Raw genomic sequence first — 25,594 nt, 5'->3', positions numbered from 1 at the left:
GGGAAGGGAGGGACAGAGATTTCTTCTTGTACTCAGAGAGGGGGGGAAAGACTAACACAGTGCATGCCACAGTCACAGAGAGCAAGATCACGATTCATTCGAGGATGTGATCCTAGAAGGGGTCACCTGCGTTAACAAGTTTATAACGAGGTGGTGGAGTCTCTTCCCCAAAGCAGATCTTGTTAACTGGAGGAGGAAGCGTTGTGCTGCAAACGAACCAAAAAAAAAAAAAACAACCCCAAAAAAACCCCCAACCAAAACCAACAAACCACCAACCAAAAATAGAAGGGAAAAAAAAAAAACCCAAAAGAAAAAAAAAAAAAACGACAGGCCTTCTGAACGAAAACCACCATTGTAAACTGTCCAGTTTATTTAAAAAAATGACTACAACAGAGACAACATGAGATTTCATATCTAGACTAGCTTCCTGGTGTCGCACGGCACAAACATACAACAGGTTCGGTTTCTGTCTTTATTTAAAAGAACAAAGCAAAGAGATCGGAGTTGGGTGCTAGAGGCTTCCGTTTGTTTCCAAAAAGAAGTGTCATGTACATATATAAACCCTTCTGCACAAAGAAGGGTCTTGTCATGTCTTGAAATATTTTAAGTTTTGTCCTTCATGATTTATGGAATAAAAAGTTCAGCCTTTTTATTGCATGAAACTAAACCTGGGGTTTTGGCCCCCGCCACGCGTCTCCCTGCCCATACACCTAGCTTCTTCTTCTTCTTCTTCTTGCATAATTCGTTGAGATCCTCCGAACGGCAGCTGACTCTCTTGATCCTGGAGAGGAGGAGGGGGAGGGAAATCACACACTCATCGTCATGCTGGGGGAATACTGGAAGAGAGACAGAGCCAGGGTGAGAAATCAGGCGGGCCAGGCCCCCAGACACCGAAGGGGGACGCAAAAGGAGGCTGGTGACGACTCTACGGCAACCTAATTGGATCTAATAAATCAGGGGGAGAGGACACGCTGGAGACTCAAATTTATCAGGGCGTAATCTGCTCCGTAACTTGCTTTTCCAGGGAGAAAAATCAGCAGAACAGTATGGGGCGAGATGCAATTTAAAACAAATAATTAACATGCACGCGTGCATATGCTAATAGAGGAAGAGGAGGAGGGATGTCTGCAGCCATGCAGAGCGCCTTGAATGGGCCAGGCCAGCACAGCTGGCTGCATCCGCGCCGGCTCCTCTCCATCCCACGGGATTCTCTCCCCTCTCTCAGTACGCCCCATCCCACCAGGGACCCCAGCTTGCACCCACCAGCGTATTCTTCCACCCCACTTTGCGTCCCACAGCAGCTCACACGTAACACAACCCAGGTCCAAAACAAAAGGCACCCACCGCCAAGCCCAGCCGCCCCGCGCCGGGACGCCCCGGGGACCGTCCGTGTCCCGTCCCCCCCCGCCCCCCCTAGGGAGGGACTCACTCACATTGTCATTTTGGAAGGAATGGAGAAAGTTGCCTCCCAGCTCCCCGTCATCTCTTGGAGTGCCCGGGGGATTGCTAATGCCACTTATGTTGTTTGGAGAATTCTGCAGGAGATGGGTGGGGGAGGCGGTGAGCAGATCCCCGTGCCCCCCCTCCCAAAATACCGTGGGGGCAGGACGCAGCCCCTCCCGCCCCGGTCACATCCCCTCGACGTGTCCCCATCCATCGGGGTCACATCGGTATCCCAGTGCCGAGAAAAGGGGGGGCCTGTGCACCCACCCTGCGGCTCACTTACTTTTGGAAGTCCATCTATGTCTCCTGACCCTGCGCAGGGGGACACAAAAGGAGAAGAGCCTTACTGAGCATGCAGCGAGGGCCCCTGCTCCCCCCTGCCCTGCTCCCCCCCCGCCCCCAGACCCCTCTTCTGATTTCCAGCCCAAGGATCTGCTTTGAGCACTGGTCCGAACTGGGGGCTGACCCCAGGACAGGCGCTGGGATGCTCCGCCAGCGTCCCCAGGGAGCAAAGGCACGGTGGGGGTCCCCGAGCCACAGCCCCCCCACCGCGGGCGCTCACCTAACGATCCGTTCATGTGATGGGGCTCCATGCCGCCCATACCGCCCATGGGACCGTCGGAGCCGGGGCCCATCGGGAACTGCGGAAGAAAAAGGCGACAAAACCAAAATCAGCCACAAAACTACCCCGAGGTGTCTGCCACGGCCCCAGCGGCTCCTGGGGACCGTCCCCTCCCCAGCCACCCCTCCGGAGCAGGGTGAGAGGCGGGACACATCCACCCCTCTAGGCTGCGGGATGCGTCTGGGGGCTCACGGTCCTGGTGGGTTCACCTATAAAATTTGGCCGGATGGGTGCAGGCAGACCCAGACCCCTGGCAGCACAGAGGGTTCCCTCCAACTAGTATTTGAAGAGATTTAAGTCTGCCCATATCCCGCAAAACGCAGCATCTCGCGGGGCAGGCAGCTGCCACCACCTCGGCCGGAGCAGCAGGATGGCCGCTCTCTTAATAAGCATAAAAAATTAACAAAGTCACCGAAGAGTTAATCGCTTTTTGATGGTTTGTTTTATTTCTGTTTTGTAACAAATGGCTGAAATCAATTAAACTGCTTTACTCTCAACTGATGAAGTTAATTATGATTTGTTATGGTATCTGATATGTAAATTATTAGAAAGCAGACTTACATTCGATCGACTGCCTGCGGGCGGTACTGGATTAATCATTGTGTAGATGTTGTCACTTGAATTTGTTGAATCTGTGGAACAGTGAAGCCCAGTAAGTCGGGTGATTAATTCATTTCTTAATTAAAACAAACTCATGCCACTTGAACTCATTCTTTTGTATTTTATCACCTAAAATTCCCACTAAGTACCACCATTTTCTGGCTAATTTGTATTTAATGAAGATCCACAAAGTTTTTAATCACAGAAATTCAACTGTGAAAAATAATTCAGCTCCTGGCTGGGAAGCACGGGGAGGTAATTCCCCGCCGTGTAGCACTCCTCACCTCCCCACCTCCCCGAGCCCCGCAGCATCCGAATCCAAAGGGGGGTGTAGGAACATCCCCAAACGCCATCCCGAAGCCAAGCAGCCCACGCCGCTCGCTCCCCGGAAAGGCAAGAGCTACAGAAATTGGTTATCGCCGGTTGGGAAGGGGTTGTCCGCGCTCGATGGCGCAGCCCCAGGGATGGGGGTCTCCCGGGAGGAGAAGGGGTAGGAGCCTGGGAGGGCTGGCCACAGGGCGGGGGATTTCGGGGGGCTCGTACCTGCAGGACTGGGCATGATGGGTGTCCCCGGAGGACCGCCGCCGCCGGGCGGACCCTGCGGAGAGACGAAGCGGGGGGTCAGCTGCGCAAACACGAGCATCACCCACCTCCTCATGTTTTCAAACACTTCCCCTAGCTGGACCTCGCACCCCCAAATCCAGCTCGGCCCCCCCCATAGCACCGCATCCCCCCCAACCCGCAAGAGCTCCCACATCTCTGCACCCCGACAACAGGACGGACAGACAGAGCAGCAGGACTCACCACGTATGTACCAGGCGATGAAGAAGAGTATGGGATCTATAGAGAGAAGAGAGCTGGGTTCAGCCGTGGGGTGCGTTGGGGGTCCCGTGGGCTGGACCCCAGCAGGGCACAGCCGAGGGCCCCCTGCCGCCCCCCCAGCTCGGCCAGGATGGGGGTCCCAGGGCCCGCCAGCCCCCCGCAGCTGCACCCCACCGCAGGGAGAGCAGGGCTTAGGCTTTAGATGCAGCAGCAGCACCTAAATGAGAGGCTTGGGGAACCCCCTCTCGTTAGCAGGATTCAGCTAACGGAGAATCACCCTGTTTAGGGGACGGTGCCCAACCGACCCCGCTGCTGCTACAAGGACCGCGGGATACTCACTGAGTTAGCACTGCTGGGGTTCGGCCACGGTCTGCCGGCTCCCGGCCCCCTGGGGTCAAAATTAAACAGGAAAAAAAATAAAATGTAGTGGTTTTATCCGTACGGTCTCACAAAGCCCCAGTCGGCGGCCAAACATCCCCGGCGTGGGGTTTGCCTTACATGTTAATTCCAGGCATGCCGGGACCTAGGGAGTTGGGTGGAGGTCTCATGCCGCTGCCGTAGTTCTGCAACGATAACCAAGGGTCAGTCCACCGTCACGGAAAGGGAAACCGGAGAAGACAAGAGAAGGGGAAAAAACCAACAACCAAACAAAAAATCCAAGAGGGTTAGTTTGCAAAAATGAGCTTTAAAAAAAATAAAATTAGATGATGATGAACGTAGAGGCAATTAGCAATCGTGTTTATAAAAAAACCCAGGCAGCTGAATATGGAAGGGAGCCAAGCTGAGCCCAAAGCCCCCCCTCCCCGGTCTCTGGTCCCACACTGGTGGAAGGAAAACAGCCCCTTCCCAGCTCCGGGAGACAAATCTGCTCACAGCCCCCAGGCGCCAACGACAGCCTTTTGGGTTTGTCTTTTCGTGCCGGGAAAAACAGGGGCAGGAGGAGAAAAGGTGTCGCTGCTTGGAAGGTGGTTGCTGCAGCGCAAGGATGGGAAAAGGCGGCACGAGCTCCCCCCGAGACGGAGCATCCCCCGCTCCCAGGGTGACGGCCGGAGTAGGGAAAACCAAAACCAAGCCAGGCTTGTTTTCTTGTTGCTTCCCAGCTCTCTGCTACATCCCCCGGAGCGGGTCTGCAGCTGTGGGGAGCGGGCGAGGGCAGACAGCCCCTCGGGGCTCCTCTCCTGGCTTATTCCAGCCCGGCTTAGCCTCCAGCCGGGACCGGGAGTCTCAGATCTGCGTCCCTCGTCTCCTAAAACCAGCTCTAGTACAAAGCCAAGCCCAAGGCAGCAAAGGAAGAGGAATCCCCCGATTGGTCTGCGCTTTGCTCCCTGCGCCCTCCGGGCGACGCTGGATGTAGGTCACGCTGCCGCTCCTCCCCTCCCACCTTCCCCGCGCGATGCATCTTTTTGGGCTGTATTTCTGTCATTTAGAGAAAAAATTGCTGGGGCAGGAGGGGGAATGGCTGGCCGCCTCCTATTTCACAGCTCCTCCAAGCTGGATTTTAAGTGCAGTACTTCAGTGCCGGTGATTTTTCCCTGGATTTATGGCTGCATCGGAGCACGGTGCTATGCTGAGGGCATCGCCAAAGTTTGTTTTGAAGAGGCAGAAAAAGGTTTTCCCCAAACAAATTACCGGCAAGTCTTTAATTGATCAAAATTCCAGCCATTTACACTGAATAGCAGCATCAACCCCCTTGTTTAAGAAAAAATAAATAAAGCTCAGCGTTTTTAATTGGAGCTGAAAGGCTGGAAAACGAAGCCATCTGAAAGATGCTCAGGGAGGGTGGAGAGGGAACGCAGCTGTGCCGAGCGACCTGGATGCCGGGCTCCGGCAAGACACCGCCAAAACCCAGCGAGCTACAAACCCTCTTCATCGAGGCACCGGCAGACCTAATCCTGGCTTCTGCAGAGCTAAAACTGCGACTACTAAAGGGAAAAAGGATGATTCATCGTCAGTGTGCAATAAGTAGCTGTTGTCAGGAGGCCGGGATGTCCTGGCTGAATGCTCTGCAGCCCTTTGGAATAATTTAAGGAGTATTTGGGAAGGTCCTGATGCAAAGCTTGAAGAAAAAAAAAAGCCGTGGGCATGCGGGGTGTGAGGGGCTGCTGGGTTTGGTTCTCTATTTTTGGTGGTTGCCCACACCGGCGCTGGTTCCTGGATGGCTGCGGGGAGGCAGCGCCCCATGGGTGCCAGATTGGGAAGCCCAGCGCTTCTCCAGGGGAAGGCTGCCTTTTAGAAAAAAAAAACAAAACCCTCTCCCTAATGTACGTACACAGGGAACGGCAGAGTCAAAAATAAAGCTCTGAACGTTTCACAACTCCTGCCGGCTCCCAGACCCGCCGCCATCCCACGCGGCGCTGAACGCGCGCTCGCGGCTTCCAAGTTTCATGGCGAGCTTTGCAAGTGGGAAGCGAGCAGCCTCCCCCCGGCAAACCGCCGCCGCTCTCCTTGGCGCAGGCTGCGCTAACAAATGACATGGGTTTTTTCGGGGTGCAATCCTGCAGGAAAGGAGGATTTTAAGCAGAGCAGCGGCGCTATCGGAGGGCTTGTCCGTGAAACGATGCTCATGCGGGTTTTTTATCCCCTGCCCTAGGATGGATCAGGGTGCCTGCGGAGACGGCCGGCCATCCCTGAGCAGCACCCTCAGGTTGGTGTTAAAAAGAGATGACACAACTCTCTCCTTACACAATATTCACTTATCTCAACAGTCTCCAGGGGAAAAACAAAACAAAACTCCAGCGCATCCGCTCGTCTCTTGACAGACTCTGATCCTCGCGCTACAAACTTGACGTAGGCGACGATGCAGAGAGGATAAACCTCCAACCAAAATATGGTAATCTGGTTTCGAAGTCTCGTAGAAGGAACAAACAGGAGTGAGTCAACAACAAGCCACTCCGTAAAGTGAATCAACAGAAAGACAGCATATATTAACCCAGATCTGCTTAATTTCAAGAGTCTCCTCCCCTTTCCTGAAATAGAGAGCTCAAGCAGGCAGCAGGAAGGGCAGGCGGAGGGGAACCTCGCGGAGGAAAGCCTTATTCCCCTGCTAAACGCATCTTTGCCATTTCTTTTTATTTATTTATTTTTAATGCAAGCCTCCTTTCCCCTTCCCGCTGTTAGGGTCGTAACTGTTTCCCAGGCAGGCAGTGTAATGCACTCAAAGGCTGCTCCGGCGCGGCGCTAAGTGCCATCCCCTCTGACGGAAGGGCAGGAGGGAGGTTGCAATGTCCTTAATGAGCTCTGAAGACCTCACCGGCGTTAAAAGGAGGGATTTCCAGATGCAAGACTAATGCAAAACGCATTAACGCTAATGGGGGGATAGGGTGTGGGGGGGAAACTCCCAGCCCTTTGAACCCCAGGAGGTTGTTTCGATGGCGCGCGGCGTTTGCCGAGCTGTAAGATGCTCTTTGGCGCTGGGCTTACCTGCGGACCGGGACCCATGGGGCCCATCCCTCGCGGAGGATTCATCCTTTGCATGGGGCCGCCCATGTTTGGGTGCCCTGTTGGGAAGAAAGCGGGGATGTTACGCGGCACAGCAGCCACTTTGGGTCCCAAATTAACAGCTAACAAGAAAAGTTAAATGTTCAACCCTCCTCCGCTGGGTTTACCTTGCTGTCGCGTGGGATCCATAGAGTTGGGCAGCAATGGCTGTGTACCGGGAACGGCGCCCGGGGGCTGTGAAAACAAGGGGAGGAAGATTAAAAAAAAAATAATAATTGCTAAAATGCAGCCTAGAGAGATAGATTTGGGGTGAGGTTTTTGGTGTGCTGCCTGGGATGTAGCACCCCTCCTGCTGCAGCACAACATGCGGCTGCCCAAGCATCCTGCATCCCGCTGCATCCCGCATCCCGAGCATCTTCCTACAGCCTCTGGGCGTTTGCCTCCCCTTTGCTTTCACAAACACCTTCTAAAAACCAAACAAGGCACCAACGTTTCCTCCTCTCCCCGCAGCCCACGCGCCGTCAGGCTGCTGTATTTTAGGGGAGCGGGGAAAAGCCCGGGCTGCGCGGGGCAGAGGCGTCAAAGCCGGCAGGGAAAGGAGACCGGCAGCGTGGCTCCCGGTATCGGCACAGCCAAACCGTAGAGGTTGCAGCGATTCATCGGCTGCCGATGGGGAGATGCCCCACCTACAGAAAATCAGCATTCAGACCTGTCCCCGCACAGGCAGGAGGGGAAGGCGGATGCTCCCCCTCCCCAAACCCAGCTCCGCTCGGGCAATGCAGCTATTTGAGTTCAAAGGCTGCTCCGAACAGATAAAGGGGGAGAAGAAGGCAGATACCATCTGCCTGGGGGGAAGCAAACTGTAAACAGTTCTGCCACAGCACTGACTTTTATTTGAATACCGACACAGACAGATCCCACTGCTGGAGCACAGCACGGGCACCGGGCGTGCATGGCCGTGCCGAGGCAGAATCTGCACAATCCTGATTTTTTTTTGCAGTTTGGAAGCAAACCAGGAAGATTATCAAGGGGGTTATAGTGATGGATATTTACACTTCTGCTGCCTGACCTTCCTGCCTGCCTATTTATTCCTCTTGTCCCCCTGGATGTGACCATAACCTCGCCGGGCTCTGGGTAGGTACAAACCTGTGTTCTATATGTGGCGTTTGGGGGAAAAAAATTTAAATCTTTCTAATTAAATTTACTCACTCCTGGATGCTCGACCCCGCTGCAAGAGCAGTCACCCCAAACCGGTCCCCTGTCTCTCCTGCCTGCCCCGGCTCACTGTGCTCCCCTCCAGCAGTGCTCAGGACCAGCCTGGGGACCACAGCAGGATGGGGTCCTGTTAAAACTGCCCCGTCGGAAGGTGCCGTTAATTAACACCTCGCTAAAACAGCCGCCAACTTCCATTTCGAGTGGCGTGGTGACCCAGGCGGGGAGGCTCTTCCAGCCCAGCCGGGCTTGGGGGTCCTACATCAGCCCCCCCTTGAGTTTTTCTCAGCTACATCTCAGTGTCTCACCATCATTTTGCAAGTTCCAGCGATTCAAGTCTCCAATTCAACAGTCACAAATACAAAGCAACCGGCTACATCCTATTTCCTGACTATTCGCTCTTTCTGCCAATAAGTGCTGTATAAAAACAATAGTTAGCCAAAAAACAAGCTCCCAAGATAATTTTTTGCATAGTCAACTTTGCTACTCAAAGGAATTACAGGTTTCCTTTAATTTCCCTTTAATGACAAATAACCTCTGGTCCGGTCATTACCCTACGGATCTGCACGGCATTGTTGGGAACGAGATGAATTCCTCAACCAAAGGCCACGCGTTCAGGCAGCACGAGGGGTGGAAGCCTCCGTCCGTAAGGGCAGAAACAAACTGCCCTTGTTTAAGCTGGGCTAAGAGGATAAACCCAACCCAAAAAATTCAGCAGTGACCTGCCCCGCTTGACCCCGCCGCTGATCTAAGCGCTTGGTCAACCCAGCAGCAGGATTATCTCCCATCACTTTAATTTTCTGCGATTGCAGGGAAAATCCAGCCGGGCAGCGAGCACGCGGCACGGCACGGCTGTGATGAAAACACCGCAAATAAGAAGCGGCACATTCCCCACCGCCGTTTACGTCCTGGATATGCCTGAACCTCAAAATGAAATTAAAATATAATGGCTATGTGACACTTGATGCCGCAGCACCAAGAAAACGGAGGATGCCCGTGGGAGGCGATGCTTGCCACCCAAACCCAAGGAGCATCTGCAGGACGTGTGGCCCTCACCCCCCCTCCCCAAATAAAAGATATTCCTGGGAAACCCGCCGGCACGGAGCCCGGGAGTGCAGTACCTGGTTGCCCATCCTGATGGGGGGCCGGGGACCTCCGGCGTAGCGTGGCGACATGAACGGCTGCGGGGACACAAAAGGGAGGTCAGCGACGGGCTGCGGGGAGGCAGCACGCTCCCCACGCACGCCGGTTAGACTGTACACACCATTTTGTTTTGTTTTGTTTTTTCTGGAGACATCCTTTTTTAAAAAGTGAAGTTTCCAAAGGAAAAAAAAAAAAAGATTTAAAAAAAAAAAAAAAAAAGATGTCCGGAGTCCGTTTTTAACATTTTCTCTGTAGATTTATTGTTTGAGAGCGTTTGACATCAGCAATACTAGGTGAAGCTGTTAAAATTAGTGCATGGGAAACCCTAAGTGTTAGATACTGTTCAAGTTTAAATATATAGAGATATATTAAAAAAAGTGGCAAATAAGCACATACAGACACGCACACACAAAAAACCCCCCAATGCTAAGTACTGAAAAAAAAAGAAGAAAGACTTCCAGTTACTTTTTTTACAACTGCTGCTACTAACAGAAGCTTAAAAACCCACATCAAGTTAAATTTCTCAGGCTACCTAGGGAAGGTAAAACAGTCTGATACCCACGATTGACTTCTCAGTCCATTGACAACTGCACATCCAAAAAAAAAAAAAAAAAAAAAAAAAAAAGGAAAAAAAATGGGAAAAAACCCAACATTTTGCTTCGGAGCTGGAGTGGCCGGGGGGATGCTCCCCGGGGGAGCGGGTACCCGCTGCCCAGCATGCTCATAGAGGGGGGGGTGGGAAGAAAAAAAAAAAAGCAAATCGAGCGCACGTCCCGGTTCACAGCCCTACCCATCGCTAGTGTCTTTACCTGACTGTGGGGTCCCATCATGCTGTTAGGATTGTGGGGTGGAGGCTGTGCGTGTGGCGAGGGCTGTGACCCAGGCGGTCCCTGTGAGGTCAGACAGTAGAAGGAGGTTATAGATTAGCACATGAAAGCGCAGAAAGAGCTAAAAAAAGGATTGACGGGTGGACCTGTTTCTTCGGGGAGTCAGTTCTCCCATTTTTAATTTTTTTTTCCTTGTTTTTTTCCTCTTTTTAATTGAGTTTCTATTCATTTGTAGCTGAACAATGAATAATGATATATGCAAAAAAAAATTAAAAAATTAAAAATCAGAACATCTGTCAAAATACAGCAGCCACATTGACGGTAAACGGTCCGGTACTTTAACCAAGTCGGCAATGATAAACATACAGGGAAACACTTTGCAAGGGCGTGCAACGAGGAAGAAAAAATATTCAGGAGAGGACCAGAGAGGTTGGGGGAAATACAAAAAACACCCCCAAACAAACAAAAAAAAAATAAAAAAATTTCTCCTCTCTCATCCCAAAGGTTGGAGACACCTCCAGGTTTTGGCGGTTTGGTTTTTTTTATTTTTGTTTTGACCGTGGTTCAGCGGAGGTGCTGGAGCGAGCGGAGAGGACGAGGATCACGTCCCAGCTCGCGCCTGGGCAGCGTTTGGCCGGCACAACCGGGGCTGCATCGCCAGACCGTACGGATGCAACATCCTTCCTCGAGGTGGATTCCCTAAGGATGCGAGTAAAATGGCTTGCGAGCAAAGAAAGGATGTCTAGGGGAAAAAAGGAGAGATTAGTCGGTGCAGGTTTAAGGCTGCAATGCAGCAGCCGTTGACATTTTGGGCTTGAACGCCCACTTTTTTTCTTTTTCTTTTTTTTAAATTTCCCTGAAAAGCACGAAATGAAAATTTGCTTGGAAAAACCGCGAGCTCTGTGCAAGAATATACAGATGTGTGTTAACATAAGGGGGGGGGGGGAAGTATTTTTTGAGTCAAAGGAGGTGTAATTGGTAGGGAAAGCAAATGAGCTTTGTCAGTAGGTGATGGGAAGCGACGGCAGGCTCCAGGACCGGCACCGGAGCAGATGTTCTCTACCTGCCTCGTTACTAATTTCAACAAGTGTTCGCCTTCTAGCTGCTGCCAGCAATGGCATGGTTTGTTACCATGAGCAATTTTCTTAATTAACAGACATTAATTAGCCATTTAGCAATTTTGCAAGCATTTGTTTAGCAGCTTTCCTAAACATGAATACCACTGTGATAATGGTACTGATTAGAGGGTCCCCTAATTAACAGTACAGGGAAGGAAAATTGAAATCACATAAATTAAAAAGGGAGGGGAAGTTAATGAAGGCAGGACATATTTGCACCTGCAAATCTTTTGTACGGCAGAAACTTGAGTGCAATGTAAATAAAGTAAGAGGGTGGGTTTTTTTCCTCTTTTTTTTTTTTTTTTTTTTTTTTTGTTTTTTGAACGGTTCGGCGGCGAGACGGAGCCAAGCGGATTTAAACCAGCAGCCTCCTGCCAGCCTCCCCGCTCCAGCCGCTGCGCCCAGGGAAACGGAGTCCCACCATTTACACCACCACTTATCCTCCAGGAGCCGAAGCCAACCAGCCCCTGCCCCTCCTGCCCGGCGAACCTTGGCTGGAAGAGGTCACAGCACCTCGGGAGAACCCTCCCGGTGCCTTCTCCATCCACGTCCCACCAAAGCGGAGAAGAGACACCTCTGTAGCATCAACCTCCTTAAGCAGAAGTCCTCTCCATGCATGAAACTTGATTTATTTTTGCTTCTGAGGTGGCTAACTCTATCTGTGTGAATGCAAACAGTGCCACGGGCAGCAGCCACCTCCCACCACCGGATCACGGAGGACAGGATGCCCCAACGAGGTCTGGCCACCACCAAAGCCCTTCCTACATGTCACAGCTGTAGGATTTGGGGTAGGGAAGATCAGCAGAGGTGAACAAGTGATGAAACCAAGTGGAAGGGAAAAACCAGGACTCACAGAGGCCAACCCTCAAGTCTCATCAGTGGAAGAGTCAACAGGTCTTCCACAACGCCTGCTTTGATGCGCTGCAAGGAGGAGGTCATTGTCATCCAGGTATTGACCAGACAGGCGCGCAGACGCCATCCTGAAGTTATTAACCCCCTGACGTCCTCCCTCTTGTATCCCCTGGCGTGTGAGAGTGTGGGGTTAACAGGTATCAAATCCATGGGGGACACGGCCACCTACACGCACCCCGGCTGGGCCCAGAAGTGATGCTTTGGGTCTGCATTTAGAGCTTCAGAGCAAGCAGCGTTTGGTTATTGTTGAAAAAGCATCTATAAAGACACGACAGCATTTTCACCAGAGAAGAGTCCCCCGCGGCAACTGGATCTGGAGAGGATCGGTTGTTTGTGCTGCTGAACGTACCCTCCGGAGCGTGGTCCTGCCCCGCCGCCCCAAGGCTGCTCCTCGGGATGCTCCGGGCTCAGCGCCGCTGCATCCCTCGCCATTGCGTTATCCCATGCGGTGCTGCTCCCGGCAGAGATTTCTGGATAACGTGACTGCAGACGCCCAGCTCGTGCAAATGTCTGGGCAGGCGGGGAAGAGCCGAAAGGGGCTCTTTTTCCTTTTTCCTTTCCTTTTTCAAAACAGCAACGAGCAGCAGCTTCTGAAACGCTCGCTCCGGGCTGCAACTGCCGCAGCCCCCTCCCGCGCCCCCACGGCACGGCTGCTCGGCTCCGTCAGAAACGCAGACCCTCTGGATATTGTTATCTCTGTAAATATTTGCAGATGTTCCAGGGCCGGGACCTGTGTTCGGCCGGGAACGCCTGCCGGATCGGTTGCTTTTTCGCACGCGTTTCCCTCGCTGCAGAGGAAGCAGCAGATGATCCCGATGGATCACGGCGGTTGAGACACAAGTGTTTTGCAGGGATGACATGTGGGCTCCAACAGAACAACCCTCTTTTCTTAAAAAAAATGTGTATTTAGCAGTTATTAAGTAGTGCTGTTACAAGAGGAGGCCGATCGCACGCAGTCCTGCTTCCTCCACATCCCAAATGCCCCAGAGTCGCATCCTCCATCCGACGTGCCATGCTGGGCGAGCAGGACCTGCTCTGTAGTTAATTCGCTCTCAAGACCAGCACTCTCCCCAACCAGAGAAACTCCATCACCTCGCAACTTTTCTTTTTTTTTTCCCCCTCTTTTTTTTCCCCCAAACTGGATGGGTTGCATGGGGAGTTAGTTATTCTTCACCTTCCCGCAGCTGCCTCAAAAAAACCCCAACAACCAACCCCAAACAGCTAAAACGGCCTTAGAGGAAACTGTTTCCGACAGCTCTCGGTGCCCCAACCTCCTCTCTGCTTCATTTTTTCCTCCCCTCTACACTACGGGGACTTTAAAAGCCCAACCTGGCCCATCAGACGACCGAAGTTTGCTGCTGCTGCTGCTTTCTACAGGGAGTTTCCAGGCGATCGGGTTATTTCCACTCTGTCTTTCACGAGCTCAGCTCCTCAAACTTCTTGTAAAATATTAAAGATGGAAAATGGCACGAGCGATCATAGCTCCGCGTGTGTCAATTTATGTTTCCAGCATAATTCACCACAAATGGATCATGTTTTATGGGCTACATACTTTCAGCTAATGGGGGAGTTTTTCTATTTAAAAACATTTTCAAGCACCTCTGGGGGTGGCAGAACAATGCAGGATGGTATGAGAAGGCAAAGCATGGCTGCCACGAGATACCGACAATTTAGAGTTAGTAACAGGAAAGCATCTTGTGTTTTAAAATACCTGCCCCTGCCTACCAGTCTTGACATTAGAAAATACTAAAATAAATTAGATGGAGATTAAAGACATGCCTGGGTTTACTGGATAGGAACTTTGTTCCTACCGAAGGAGAGGGAAGTTTTGCTAGTTGTCAACAAAAAATTAAGATATTCTTGAAGGAGCCTATAGGAGAGATGCTCCAGGTGCCTTCGGAGAGGAAAACCACAGTCACCTTCCAGCACATGGTGCTGCGTGAGGACCCAACCGCACCTTCCCAAGAGAGGGCAAGGGAAAGGAAGGGAAAGGAAGGGAAAGGAAGGCAAGGCAAGGCAAGGCAAGGCAAGGCAAGGCAAGGCAAAGCAAGGCAAGGCAAGGCAAGGCGGGCCAAGTTCCCCCGCAGACGGCGGAAGGCAGCCGTGGGCAGGAGCTCTGCCTCGCCTGCAGCTGGGGCTCCCAACTGCAGAAGCCTGGTTTTAAGGAATATGTTAAACACAAGCTCTTCAGGAAACAAACCCGTGTCAGCCGGAGCCAAGAACAGTCACCTCCATCTGGCTGGAGCACCCGAGAGAAAGTTGACTGCAAATCCCACCATATGCTCCAGACGCTCGGTACAAAAGCCTCGGGCATCCTACTAAACTTCCAGAAAAAAAAAACAAACCCCAAACCCAAAACTTTCTCCGATGCTTGCTTTTCCTTTCCTCCAGCTCGTAAGCCACCTCCCTTCAAACCCTGCCTGATGCAAGGCTGACACCGAGCTCTGCCCTGGGCTTTTGGGAAGGGCAGCCTGGTTTTGCAGCTCTCGTGCCACTTTGGTTGATGCCAGCGTGCCAGCGGCAGCTTCTGCTACAACCAGGTGCCCACGGAGCCAAGCTGGGGGAAAATGGTGGCATCTGAGGAGCGAGCAGGACAACATGGACCCCATCCGATTGCCCCTGGCTTTACCACCCTCGCCCGCCTCAGGCGACCTTACCCAAAGAGACGTGCCCTGGGATGCAGGGAGGAGGGGTGGGAAGGGCAGGGGATGTCGGGGGGAGCCCTCAGGCTCCGGAGCCCCCCTGTCCTCCCCGGCTTCCGAGGTCTCTCTGCATTAGGGGGCAGTGTGGGAACACCAAGCAGCCGGCGCTTTGTTTTGGTGCATCTCGGCGCCGAGCCGCTGATGCATAGCTAACGCAGCCGCCGACATTGATTTATGGTCAACTTTCCATTTCATCAGCGTGCGGGGTACGGGGCGACGTGGGGACTTCGCACCGGGGAGAGGAGGGACGGCCACGGTGGGGGGCTGCTGCCTGGGTGTCCCCCCTCCCCCTTTTATTTAGTGATAGGAAGGTGTGGTATTAATTGTTTTCAATTTTTAATTTTCCTTTCTGCATTTCCCTGGCACCCCCCCCCATCCGTCCTTTGAGGGATCTGCACCCCGGCATCAATCCAGCTTTCAAAACAAAAGCAGGAACGCCTTCGATGACCTTTAGGAGGATGAGCAGAGGGTTTGTTTGCTCATCTCAAAGGGACAAAGAGAGAGACTTAAATAAAAGCATCTACCCATGCTGGGCCGTCAACCCGGCCACCTTTTGTCCAGAGCGCAGCCTGACGCCGTGCCGCCGGCTGGCACCACGCAATGCCCAGGCAACCCAAGGGCGGCCAGGGCCTCTCCTTCCCCATCCTTTTGGGAAGGTTTTGGAAGACTCTGCAGGCTGCATTTCCTCTGGCCCCCAGCCCGAAGGTCACTGCTGAGCCCCAGCGTGGGGAAGGGACTCTCCCCGCAAGGCAGCGGCTGCGGACGGGCGCTGCAGCCTGGACTCCTCCTCTCTTCTCCCCTTCCCTGCACGTCACTTCTCCTCCAAGCTCGCTCCCATGGGTTTTTGGGCCAATAGCTCCCAAGAATGGTTCGTATCTTTTTTTTCCCTTTGCCAAAGAACGGCACACATCTGAATGCGTGGAGCTGGGGGGGGTGGTTCGTGCACCCCCAGGGTGGCAGCACGGGATTTCTGCAACCTGAGCTTTGCTGGTGACTCTCTCCCTCAGCTCCTGCCGTGATGCCACACCATGCTGGGACAGGATCCGTCCCTCTAAAAACCTCCCGGGAACGGTCTGCCCATGCCTGCTATCCTCAGGGATATCCCTGCAGTACGGAGCAGAAGAATGAGATGATGAAAACCCCCAAGCCCTCTCCATCCTCCGGTCTCCCAGCATGGGGAGGGCACTGGGCAGGGTGGTACCGCTGGAACCTCACCCACTGCCACAGCTGGCACGCCAAGGGTCGGGGAGAAGTCCTTTGCATCTCCTGTGGCCTTTTCGCTTTTGCCCTCTTAAGTTCAGCACTTTAATTTCCTACTGACGTAAGAAATTACCCCATAGCCACCGAGCCGCCAGCCCACCTCTGCAAGAGCTGGTCTCCAGCATCTCCTGAAGCTGGAACGAGCTCCAGCACCCGCAATAAATCAGATGGGCTTTCACGGGGGGGATGTTCAGACTGTGTTAAAAGGTGGGATTTTTCTTCTCCCCTCCTCCCCTCTATCCCCAGGGCTGGGAGGAGAAACCAGATGTTGGAGGGCTTTCAGGAAAGGCAGGCTCTTGAGATGTCACATGCGAGCCATATGCATCGGCACCAGTCCTCTCTTCCCTCCGGCAGCTCCGGGAACGGGCAGCACCCCCACGCACGACACCTGCACCGGTGCCATTATTTCTGCTGGGTTTTCAGGACCCCCTCCCTCAAAGGCCCTAAGAAAGCAGGGCTGCTTTTGAGCCCCCCCCTTCCCCCGCGGCTCCTGGTCCAGCCGCGTGAGAGGTAGGGAGCTGGGGTGCGTTGTCTGCTCCTGAATCAGATCCTCAGTGCAAAAATACTCCAGGAGGGCAGAAAGGAAAGCCGGGGGGGGGACGGACGACAGCTTGGAAGCTGTCAATGGGAAGACTTGAGATGGGAGCACGCACAGCATGTCTGGGGAGATGCGACTCCTCTTCCTCACCTTCCCTGCTCGGGGAAAGCCAACCCATACTCTTGAAGCCTTGCCCTAACTTTGTGCCAGTTCTGCAGCCCTCGCAGCTCTGCGCGAAGCAGGAGCCCCAAAGGACACTCGGCTTCGCTGCGGGGAGAGATCAGGACTTTTGGAGACACATTTGTTGGAAGCAGCAGCTTGGCACTTGAATTGCTGGCAGCAGCTATGACCTGCGAGATAGCATCTCTGCTGTTGGCTTCACCCCGTGCCGCCGAGCGCTGCTACAAGATTTGCCTGTTTTAGGGTTCCTGATCAATATCGGATATTCTTACTTTGTCAGAAGCGTGTTCAGGAAATGGGATCTCTCTTAAAAAAAAACCAAAAAGACAGGACCCTCCTTCCCCCTTCCCATACGCACACAAATGGCGATGCCATGCTCAGATACCACCGCAATAAATCACAAGTGCCTTATCAAGTTGGCCTGTCTACTGCCCGAGAAGTTCTCCCATATACAAATCACAAGCCCAGATTAAAAAAAAAAGGAGCTTGCCAAAACAAATATTCCTTTCAACTCTTATCCCATTCGTTACACGAACAAGTGTTTCTTCCTCAAGAAGGAAGATTTTAACGCACCGAGAGCTCACGCCACTGCAAACCAGCGCAAAGAGGTTCCAGAGAAATCCAAACAACCCCACGGCTCAAGTTATGAAAACTCCGAGTGCTTGTCGAGATCCTCTCCGTCAGCGTCACTCCAAACATACGTTACCCCCTCCTCGGTCAGAGCTCGGCGCGGGAGAAGGAAGGAGCGAGGGGGCTTTGCTAGGTGTTTGCTTACAAGGTGCCTCCACGGCATTCGGGGGCTTGGCTGGAGCCGGCTCCTGCCTGCAGCCGCAGCCAGGGTTGGTTAATGCTTTCAGTGATTGCATTTGGAAAAAATCAAGCGGTTAACCAGAGAGGAGGCGGGGCTGGGGGGGGGGGGGGAAGTTTCAGGAATCAAAATCCAGAATGTTTTCAATTACGCACGTCTGTTAGGACCGGAGAACAAATACAATCCCAACCCAAACACAAACCAAGCAGCTTTGGAAAAAAACATTGGTTGTAAATACACAGTAACCTCTTCGAGCAAGAAAGAAATTCGCTTTAAAGCCACAAAAAAATAGAAAGCAAACATGGAAGGACAGCAGAACAGGAGTTATTCCTAGACAGGTCAGCTACGTGGGCATGCTGCTTCCCTAGCATCCCCTTGGGAAAAAAAAAACCACAGGCACGACAGAGCTGACACCCAGAGCGTAAGCGAACACGTGCACGGTGCAGAGGTGAACGTCGGGAAGAGCGGCAGCCTACCTGGAAGAAACCGGGCGGGATGGGGCCCCCGGGCATCCCGTCGTTCGGGGGAATGTTTCCAAGCACAGGACTCGGGGCAGCAGCTGCGCTCTGCGGGGAACAAAACCGGGACAAACATGGTGGGTTTGAGTTGGAGTTAAGAAAATACACGTTAAAAAAGCTGTCTTTCCTGCCACACTACGTTGAGTCAATTAGCCCGTTACCTCCAGAGCCCCGAGATCACTCCCTGTGCCCCGAGCATCGCTTCCCATGCCCCAAGCATCCTCCCCCCACGGGGGACTCAGCAGAGGATGCTCGGAGTCAGAGAAGCAATTCACCCACGGAGAAGATGGCCGCACAAAAACCGGGGATGATTCTGGGGCTTATTTATTCATTCACCCAAGCATTTAGCCTGGTTAATCCACTGAGGAGCCTCAACCAATGCGTCACTTGAGGGAGAAGCTGTTTTAAGGCTTTTTAAACGCTTCTCTTACCCCACCTCCCCCCGCATACTTGCCGGTTCGGTTCTGTCCTCCAAAAAAGATGCTTCCCCGACCTCACCAGCACGCCAAAGTTTTAGTATGCATTTCTAAATTCATCACACCTGATCTGGGGGGTCACGCTCCTGCTCGAGCCTCCCCAGGATGAGCCACCCGAGCAGCTCCAGCCCCAAAAAGGAGGGATGGGAGCAGACATGGGGTACTTGGACTCCCCGCTTGCTCCTGCTCAGCATCTCTGTTCGTATTTACTTCTTTATTGCTCTGCGGGGCCGGGAAAGCATCAGCCTGATGGGAGGCTCCTACCCAGAAGGACTTCTGCACCTAAAACCATGTCGCAGGGCCGAGGAAAATCGTCCACCATGAAAAAAAAATTGTTGGAAAAATTTTCCACCGGGAAAACCCCACGAGCAGATGGGGTACACATGAGCCTGCTCAGGCTTGGTTTTACCCCAAAGCTTGGAGCACCCCGACCCCAAAACCCCCGTGTTCCAGTAGCAGCCGAGCCAGCCCCGGTCCCCAGTCGCATCCGATGCGGTGACAACCGCGAGATGCAAACAGAGAGGGGAAACCGGGGCGTCGGGACTCGGGCAGCCCAGAAAACTAAGGATTCTCATTAAAGACTAAGGCTTGCCAAGACGGGACCCCCACGTTTGGTTGGGAATCTTCGCTGTTCTGGACCAGAAAGCCCTGCAGAGGCAGGAGAGCATCCGGCTAACCGCTGCCTTGCGCCTTCCCAGGGGCCAGCTCTCATTGCCTCCCCCATCACGCTCTCCGGTAGGAGCCGGCAGCGCAGGATACGGGATGAAGGCCAGGATCACGCCGGATGAGCGGTTGCTTTTCCCACCTCAGCATCTCAGAGCTGCAAGCACTGGAGACGACAGTGCAGGCTGATTCCCCGAAAAAAGACTCTCTTTGCGAAATAACAGGGGTCTCCCTGCAGCTACGGAGTCCTGCGTCCCCGGGCACGGTCCAGGCCACGCTCCCCCCGAGCCCCCCAACAAGGCATCCCAAGCAGCCTTCCCCACATCAACAGCAAAGGCCAGATCTGAGTGTTTTTACAGTTAATAAAAAAAAGTCCTGGCAGGAAAAATAAGCCTGCCCGTTCCAGGCTCTTTTTATACATCAGACGGCAGCAAAAATAGACAGGAGAGGGAGTGAACCCACTTCTCCCCCTCCCTCCATCCCCCCAAGTGGGTCAGCTATAAAAGTAAAACCAAATCTTAATCCAAGGCCATGAACATATTGCAGTTTCTCTGCAAAGCAGATGACGGTTCTTAATGCAAAAATATATAAGACCGAGCCCCAAACTGCAGCGAGCCCATTTGGAATTTCCTTTATTAAACCCTCTATCACGCAAAACGCTTCTCTCCCAAGGCGGCGAGCGCTGCAATAAAGCTGCCAAGGTGATATTTTATGGTTTCAAGAGATTTCCAGCACACCATAATCCTTTGCTGGGGGAATCTCCCAAAGCAAAAGGGATCCCAAAGCGGTGGAGAGTGAGGACGGGATCCAGGGGGAAAGTCCGCTGCCCTCCTGCTTCCCTCTGCTCCCTGGTGCAGAGGGAGGAGGGCAAAGCAGCCAAAGAAAATCTTGAAGCAAATGCCCATTTTTCCACAAAACCGCAGAGTATTTTTCCGCGTTAAACACCCCAAAACCTCACCTATACCTTCACGGCATAAACGGGGATTTAAAGTTCCTCGCACATGTGGCGCTTGGCAGAACTCAGTAATTAAAAACCCACAAGTGCCCTGAGCATATTGTAGGATGGGAGCCAAATTGGTCAGCCCTTGATGAATGATTTACAAGGCTGCGAAGTGACATTTTATTTCTTTTTTATTCCCCTCCCCAACACCGCCGCGAAGGTAAACACCGAGGCACCTTTAGCCCTGCCGACGCGATGGGAGCGCAGCCGCGGCTGGAGCAGCTCTGCGAAACCCTGGGCACGCGCCAGGAAAGGAAGAAAAAGGTGAAAAAAAAGACAGTGAGAACAAATTTCCCAAACCCTAAGGGTCAGCATCCAAACCCCGAGGGTCAGCACTGAGACCCCAAGGGCCTTCCAGCACCAATTTCCAGTAAACCCAGGAATTTTTGCCCTCCCAGCTCCCCTCACCCAGCTTAATTTCACCATTTTTGTTAAACTCTTTTTAGGGACTCTGGAGATTTCAGCTGGAGTTTGCCAGCCAAGCCTCTCTCACCAGGCGAATATCTAAATGCCCCCAACCCTCCCCACCCGGGGCAGGTACGGGCAAAGCAGAGACGCCGAAGGGGCAGGCAGGAGACGGGCAGCACCGGCACGGTGCCGGAACGTGAAGCCCGCTGTGCCACCGCATCAAGCTGCTGCTCAACCGAAGGCACGTCCAGCCACGCCAAGGTCCCCGTTGGCACGCGACGCCCCAAATTTCCTTCCACCAAAGGACGCTGGGGACCGCTGCCGGGGATGAGCAAGGACAGATCCGGCACGGCCAGCACGCTGGCTCGTTTGCCTTTTCTTAGATGGTAAATTTGCTCCGTGCTGGAAACAAAACGCAGTTCCTGGGGCACGCATACATAGATATACACAAACACATACACACATATATATGTACAATATTTTTTTCCCACGTTTGTTGGATTTTTTCCCCTTTTTTGGTGGAAGCGAGCGGACCGATGACAATCTGGATCGCCGCGTTTCGCTTCCAAACTGAAGCTCTCAGTTAACACACCGGCTCGGTACGCCAGCAGATGCCGTCTAAGCCTTTAAATCGCACACTAATTGCACTAATTGAGCTAACAGTCTCTGTTTCGTCTCCCTACCCTGAGTCAACCAGCGTCTTCTGGTACCGCTGTAGAGATCCAAGCTGTTGACTGTAGTGTTATTTTGTCAGCCATTAAACGATTCATCAGAGTCATTAATTGATTTATTACCGCTGCCTGCGAGTATAGCTTTGCAAATAAAGAAGGATGGAGGTCAGGAGGCAATGGAAATCGGACAAAACAGCACAGCCAGGAGCTGGGCACTTGAATTATCGGTAGGAGTCTGCTCGTGCAGGACCGCTGGCATCAGGTTATGGGGGAAAAACCAGGGGAAAAAAGAAAAAGATGAGCTGCTTGGCTGTGCTGCCAAACGAATTAGGTTTTTCAGCTAAAATCTATGTAGGATGTAAAAGGACTATTAAAACGGTCTTGTTTTCTTAACCTAATCCTTAGGAAGAAACCAGGTTATTCCGCTGTACTAATTGCGTTTATGAGCGGGAGGGAAGGGGCACCGGCACGGCTGCACCGAGCAGCCCCCCGGCCCCCGGCACGGCCCCGCCAGCATTTCGGTGCCACCCGAATTTGCTTTAACAGACCGGCTGAGCCGGGAACATAACTCATCTCTCGTCCCACAGCCCTGGGAGGAGCCGTGGACTGGTGCTTTTATTTATTTACTTTCTTTAATGCAGAGTTTAGGTCTTTGCTAGGCGTGAAGGTTTGCCGAGAGCAGGGTGCGGCGAGCCATTTCCTGCCCCCCCCGCCCTGCGGCAGACTCGACCCGAGAGGAGCTGTGAGGCACCACCGAGGCCCAGAGGGTTTCGGGGGGGGGGCTGAATTTAAAAACCAGAGCAGCCGGAGCAGAGCCGGTGGGTTGAAATTGCTGCCAGCCGCTGCCCCCAGCCCCAGGGTATCCCCGGTAATAAAAGGCAGCACCCAACAAGGGAAGGTTTGGGAAGCTGGGGAGCTCTCTGGATCCCGGCAGCCCTCGGGATGCTGCAACGGGATCCTTCCTCCTCATCCCCATTGCTGGACAAGCCTGAGCCGCCTCCAAGAGCATCCCGAAGGTGCATCCCATCCTGCAAGGTTCCCAGCGTCGTGGTGAGCCGATAGCCCGTGGGGCAGCAGGGCACCAGCCGAGCCCCAGCCTGCCGCCCGCCCAAACCTGCCGTGCTTTGCCAACACGAGGGACGGTTTGTAGTAACTATGAAAACCGGGTTCCCATCAGCGGTATTTACTCTGCCATTAAATGCGAGCCGGTGTCTCCACCGCACGCTCAGAGCAAACAGCTTTGGGTCGTGCAGGCAGCTGCAGAGCTTGCCCCGGCATCCCACAGCTGGCTTTCACCAAACACTATTTAAAAAAAAAAAACCCAAAACCTCCAAACAGCGGTGCAAGGTGCTGGCAGGCAGCAGAGAGGATGCTCCCTCCATGGGAAGCCCCACGGGCACCGGCTGCTCTGCCGGTCCCAGCCTCCATCAACCCGGCCGCGAGACGGGGAGAGCAAATATCTTCATGGCACAGGCCTAAAACCAAACTAAGGACGGCCAGACGTTTGCTTTTTTGGCTCAAGATGGTTCTGCCCTTGCTCTCCTCTCCAGGGGATTTTGGCTGCATCTCACACCTGGGAGCAGCACCAGGCATTCGAGGGCAGCTGGCGCCGGTACGAGCGTGCGGGGATGCTCGGGACCTGTTGGTGATCTGGGATCTATCTGTCTCCTTTGATTTTAATTTTCTTTTTTTTTTTTTTTTTTGCCTAGAGCACAGGCTTTGGAGCGTACAGAAGAAATCAGCGGTGCAGGTCAGGACTTAAGCAGGCTGCGTAAACAGGTAATACGGAATTTAATTGGACTCCAGTTAAGCCTTTTCATCTCGTTAAAGCTGCCTTCATCTTATATAGCCAGGTTTTAAATTTAATAATAGAACCCTCCCACACCTCCCAGTAACCCGATTAACGCCAGGGAGGACGGCACGCCGACCACTTCCTCCGGACCGGGCCCTTAGATGCTCTCCTGCATCAGTCCCCTCCGCGGGTCGGTGGCAGCATCTGCGTTGCATTAACGTGCGTGAAAATAAATAAAATGCCGGCCCGCCGCAGCCGACGGACTACGATCGTTGAGCCGTGAGCCGGCAGCGGGCACCCACCGTGGCACCCACTTCAAATCCACGGTGCTTGCAAAGCCTCCCGAGTAGGCTCAGAGTGTTTTTGGGGTGCACCACGCTCCCCAGCTGAAGACCATCCTGATTCCTCCGCTGAAAGCTACTTGGCTGGATGCTCCAGGAGACAAAACAAACCAGTTTTGGTTTATTTTAGGGTAAAAGAAGGTAAAAGGAGGCCGAGATCAAGCTTTGCGTATTGGCAAGAAGATGATATTAAAAAAAATAAAAAAAAAGGATGAAACGGGCTTGTAGCAGTGTCATCACGCGTACCACCCCAACGCCAACACCGCGCTCTCGAGGGACACCGAGCTGTGCATACAAGTTCAACTCAATTACACTTCTAGGATAACGCAAGCTTTTTGTGCTTATTTTAAATACATCACCTGCGAGCCGCCCAGCACACAAAGCACCAGTATACGTCCCGGCCGGGAACAGCCACACTCGGCCACTTTTCCCCCCCTCCTTTAAAAAGAAACAACCCCCAGCCTCACATTTTCCCTGAGCTTTTTGGGGAAAAAAAAAAAAAAAAAAGAAAGGCCAAACAGTGGAATGGTGTTTCAAGCTAATATGGGACTTTTTTTTTTTTTTTTTTTTTACTCCTCCTTGTAAAGGATAATCTGAGACAGCAGCTCCGGCCACGAAACAATAGGATTTTAATCTCTTAAGTCGGCGTCCCCCTTATCCCCGGGAAGGAAACCCCTTCAGTCATTTAGAAGTTTGTAAATAAGGCTCTTGGTAGCATCTCGCGGACATCTGCTCCGCCAGCCCGCCAGCGTTCCTGCTAACATTTACAAACATCCTTACGCAAACACCCAGCGCTCTCTGCTGAGCTGGCTTTCTCTAAATATATCCCAAGGAAATAACTTGGCAGGGCTGCAAAAATTTCACAGCAATCGAATTAAAAAAGCGGGGGGGGGACGACACGGACGTTGGGGGGCAGAGGGCGAGAGAAGGGATAAGCACGGGAGGTGTAAAACGGACTGAATGCAATTCGGGTCGGTTTTGCACGCGCGTGTGTAGGGAAAGGTTTACAAAGGGAAACTTCTGGGAAGTTAAGCCGGGCTTGCTGGTAGCGCTTCCCCTGACTTAGGAAGGGCTTTGCAGAGGAGAGCGCTCCCGTGCTTCACACCGCGCAGTTGGGTGCCCGGATGCACCCCGTCCCTGGTATTTAGGGATGCTTCACCACGGGCATCCCTGAGCCCCCCCGTCCCCAGCTTGGAGCGAAGGTGAAGCCGGGGTCCCAGCTCGGTGCCAGCAGCGGGAGAGGTGCTGGCATCTTCCCTGGCACAAGACCCACGTCCAGCCCACACCTTAAAACCGGTGTACAGATTCTCCCCGCTGCAAAACAGCTCAAATGGATCTCGTGCAATTAGCAGCCTGGAAAATGCTGTAAATACACAGGTATTAATTACTATCAATTCTCCTCTAATAATTCTAGCAACAGACAGGCCAGGCTCTTTTCCAGCAATCAATACCATCCATTTCAGGGTCCACCTGCCAAAAAAGTTATATAAAATAATTATATAAAATTTTCATTAGATAATGCAATTGCTTAGGACTATTAATCTACCGCTCATCTATCAGCGCGGGATGCTCAGCTCTACCGAGGGCTGTCCGGCCACTGCCGCCGTGCAGCTCCTCGCACCGACAACCTGTATTTTCTCCTGCACCAGACACTTTGTGGTTCCCCCTGGATTTGCTCCTGATGTATCTACACAAGCTCTATGCAAAGCTAACGGATTAATTTCAGATTTTTAAAAATTATTCTTATTTTTAAAACCGAAAGGGAAATAGCTCCAGCAAGCAAAGCTGCTGGGAGAGGGAATCTGACGGAGTTTTCTGCAAAGTTGTGATGGTTAAAGCAGATGGGTGGGTGTTACTCCCCGTGATGCCCCTCGCTTCGCACCGCTGCTGTCGGGGTGTAATTACTTGGGGTTGCGCGGCTGGATGCTTGGTGCATGCACCGGCTCGCCTTCCATCCCCGCCTTGAGCACCGTGGTCAAAATCAAGTCCTCTCCTTTACCAAGCTTTGAAAAGCCCAGATTAGGGAAAAATACTGCCTCCCTCTCATAAAAAAATTGTAATAATTTGGTGATGAGGTGCAAGGGAAGCTGCTGGCGTTGG

At 52.8% G+C, this 25,594-nt stretch overlaps 1 protein-coding gene across 3 annotated transcripts in view; it reads right to left on the bottom strand.

Annotated features, from left to right (window-relative positions):
* Window positions 1–347: 347 nt before the first annotated feature.
* Window positions 348–25,594, bottom strand: part of SSBP3 (single stranded DNA binding protein 3) — a 53,526-nt gene continuing 28,279 nt past the window's right edge. Inside the window, exons 5-18 of one of the 3 annotated variants that reach the window (XM_075759336.1) lie at window positions 18,102–18,191; window positions 10,090–10,170; window positions 9,259–9,318; window positions 7,093–7,159; window positions 6,908–6,984; window positions 3,986–4,050; window positions 3,827–3,875; window positions 3,470–3,505; window positions 3,209–3,263; window positions 2,627–2,697; window positions 2,006–2,084; window positions 1,727–1,755; window positions 1,434–1,535; window positions 348–836 (exon numbers count right to left, since the gene is read on the bottom strand). In XM_075759336.1, the coding sequence (XP_075615451.1) occupies window positions 807–836; window positions 1,434–1,535; window positions 1,727–1,755; window positions 2,006–2,084; window positions 2,627–2,697; window positions 3,209–3,263; window positions 3,470–3,505; window positions 3,827–3,875; window positions 3,986–4,050; window positions 6,908–6,984; window positions 7,093–7,159; window positions 9,259–9,318; window positions 10,090–10,170; window positions 18,102–18,191 (891 nt within the window). In that variant the 3' untranslated portion in view covers window positions 348–806. The remainder of the gene's footprint in view (window positions 837–1,433; window positions 1,536–1,726; window positions 1,756–2,005; window positions 2,085–2,626; window positions 2,698–3,208; window positions 3,264–3,469; window positions 3,506–3,826; window positions 3,876–3,985; window positions 4,051–6,907; window positions 6,985–7,092; window positions 7,160–9,258; window positions 9,319–10,089; window positions 10,171–18,101; window positions 18,192–25,594) is intronic. The other 2 variants (XM_075759337.1, XM_075759339.1) reach the window with 2 other exon arrangements.

This window comes from Balearica regulorum, chromosome 8, assembly GCF_011004875.1.
Source record: "Balearica regulorum gibbericeps isolate bBalReg1 chromosome 8, bBalReg1.pri, whole genome shotgun sequence".
In the NCBI taxonomy this organism is placed as follows: domain Eukaryota; kingdom Metazoa; phylum Chordata; class Aves; order Gruiformes; family Gruidae; genus Balearica; species Balearica regulorum.
This window is presented reverse-complemented; position numbering and strand designations above follow the sequence as displayed.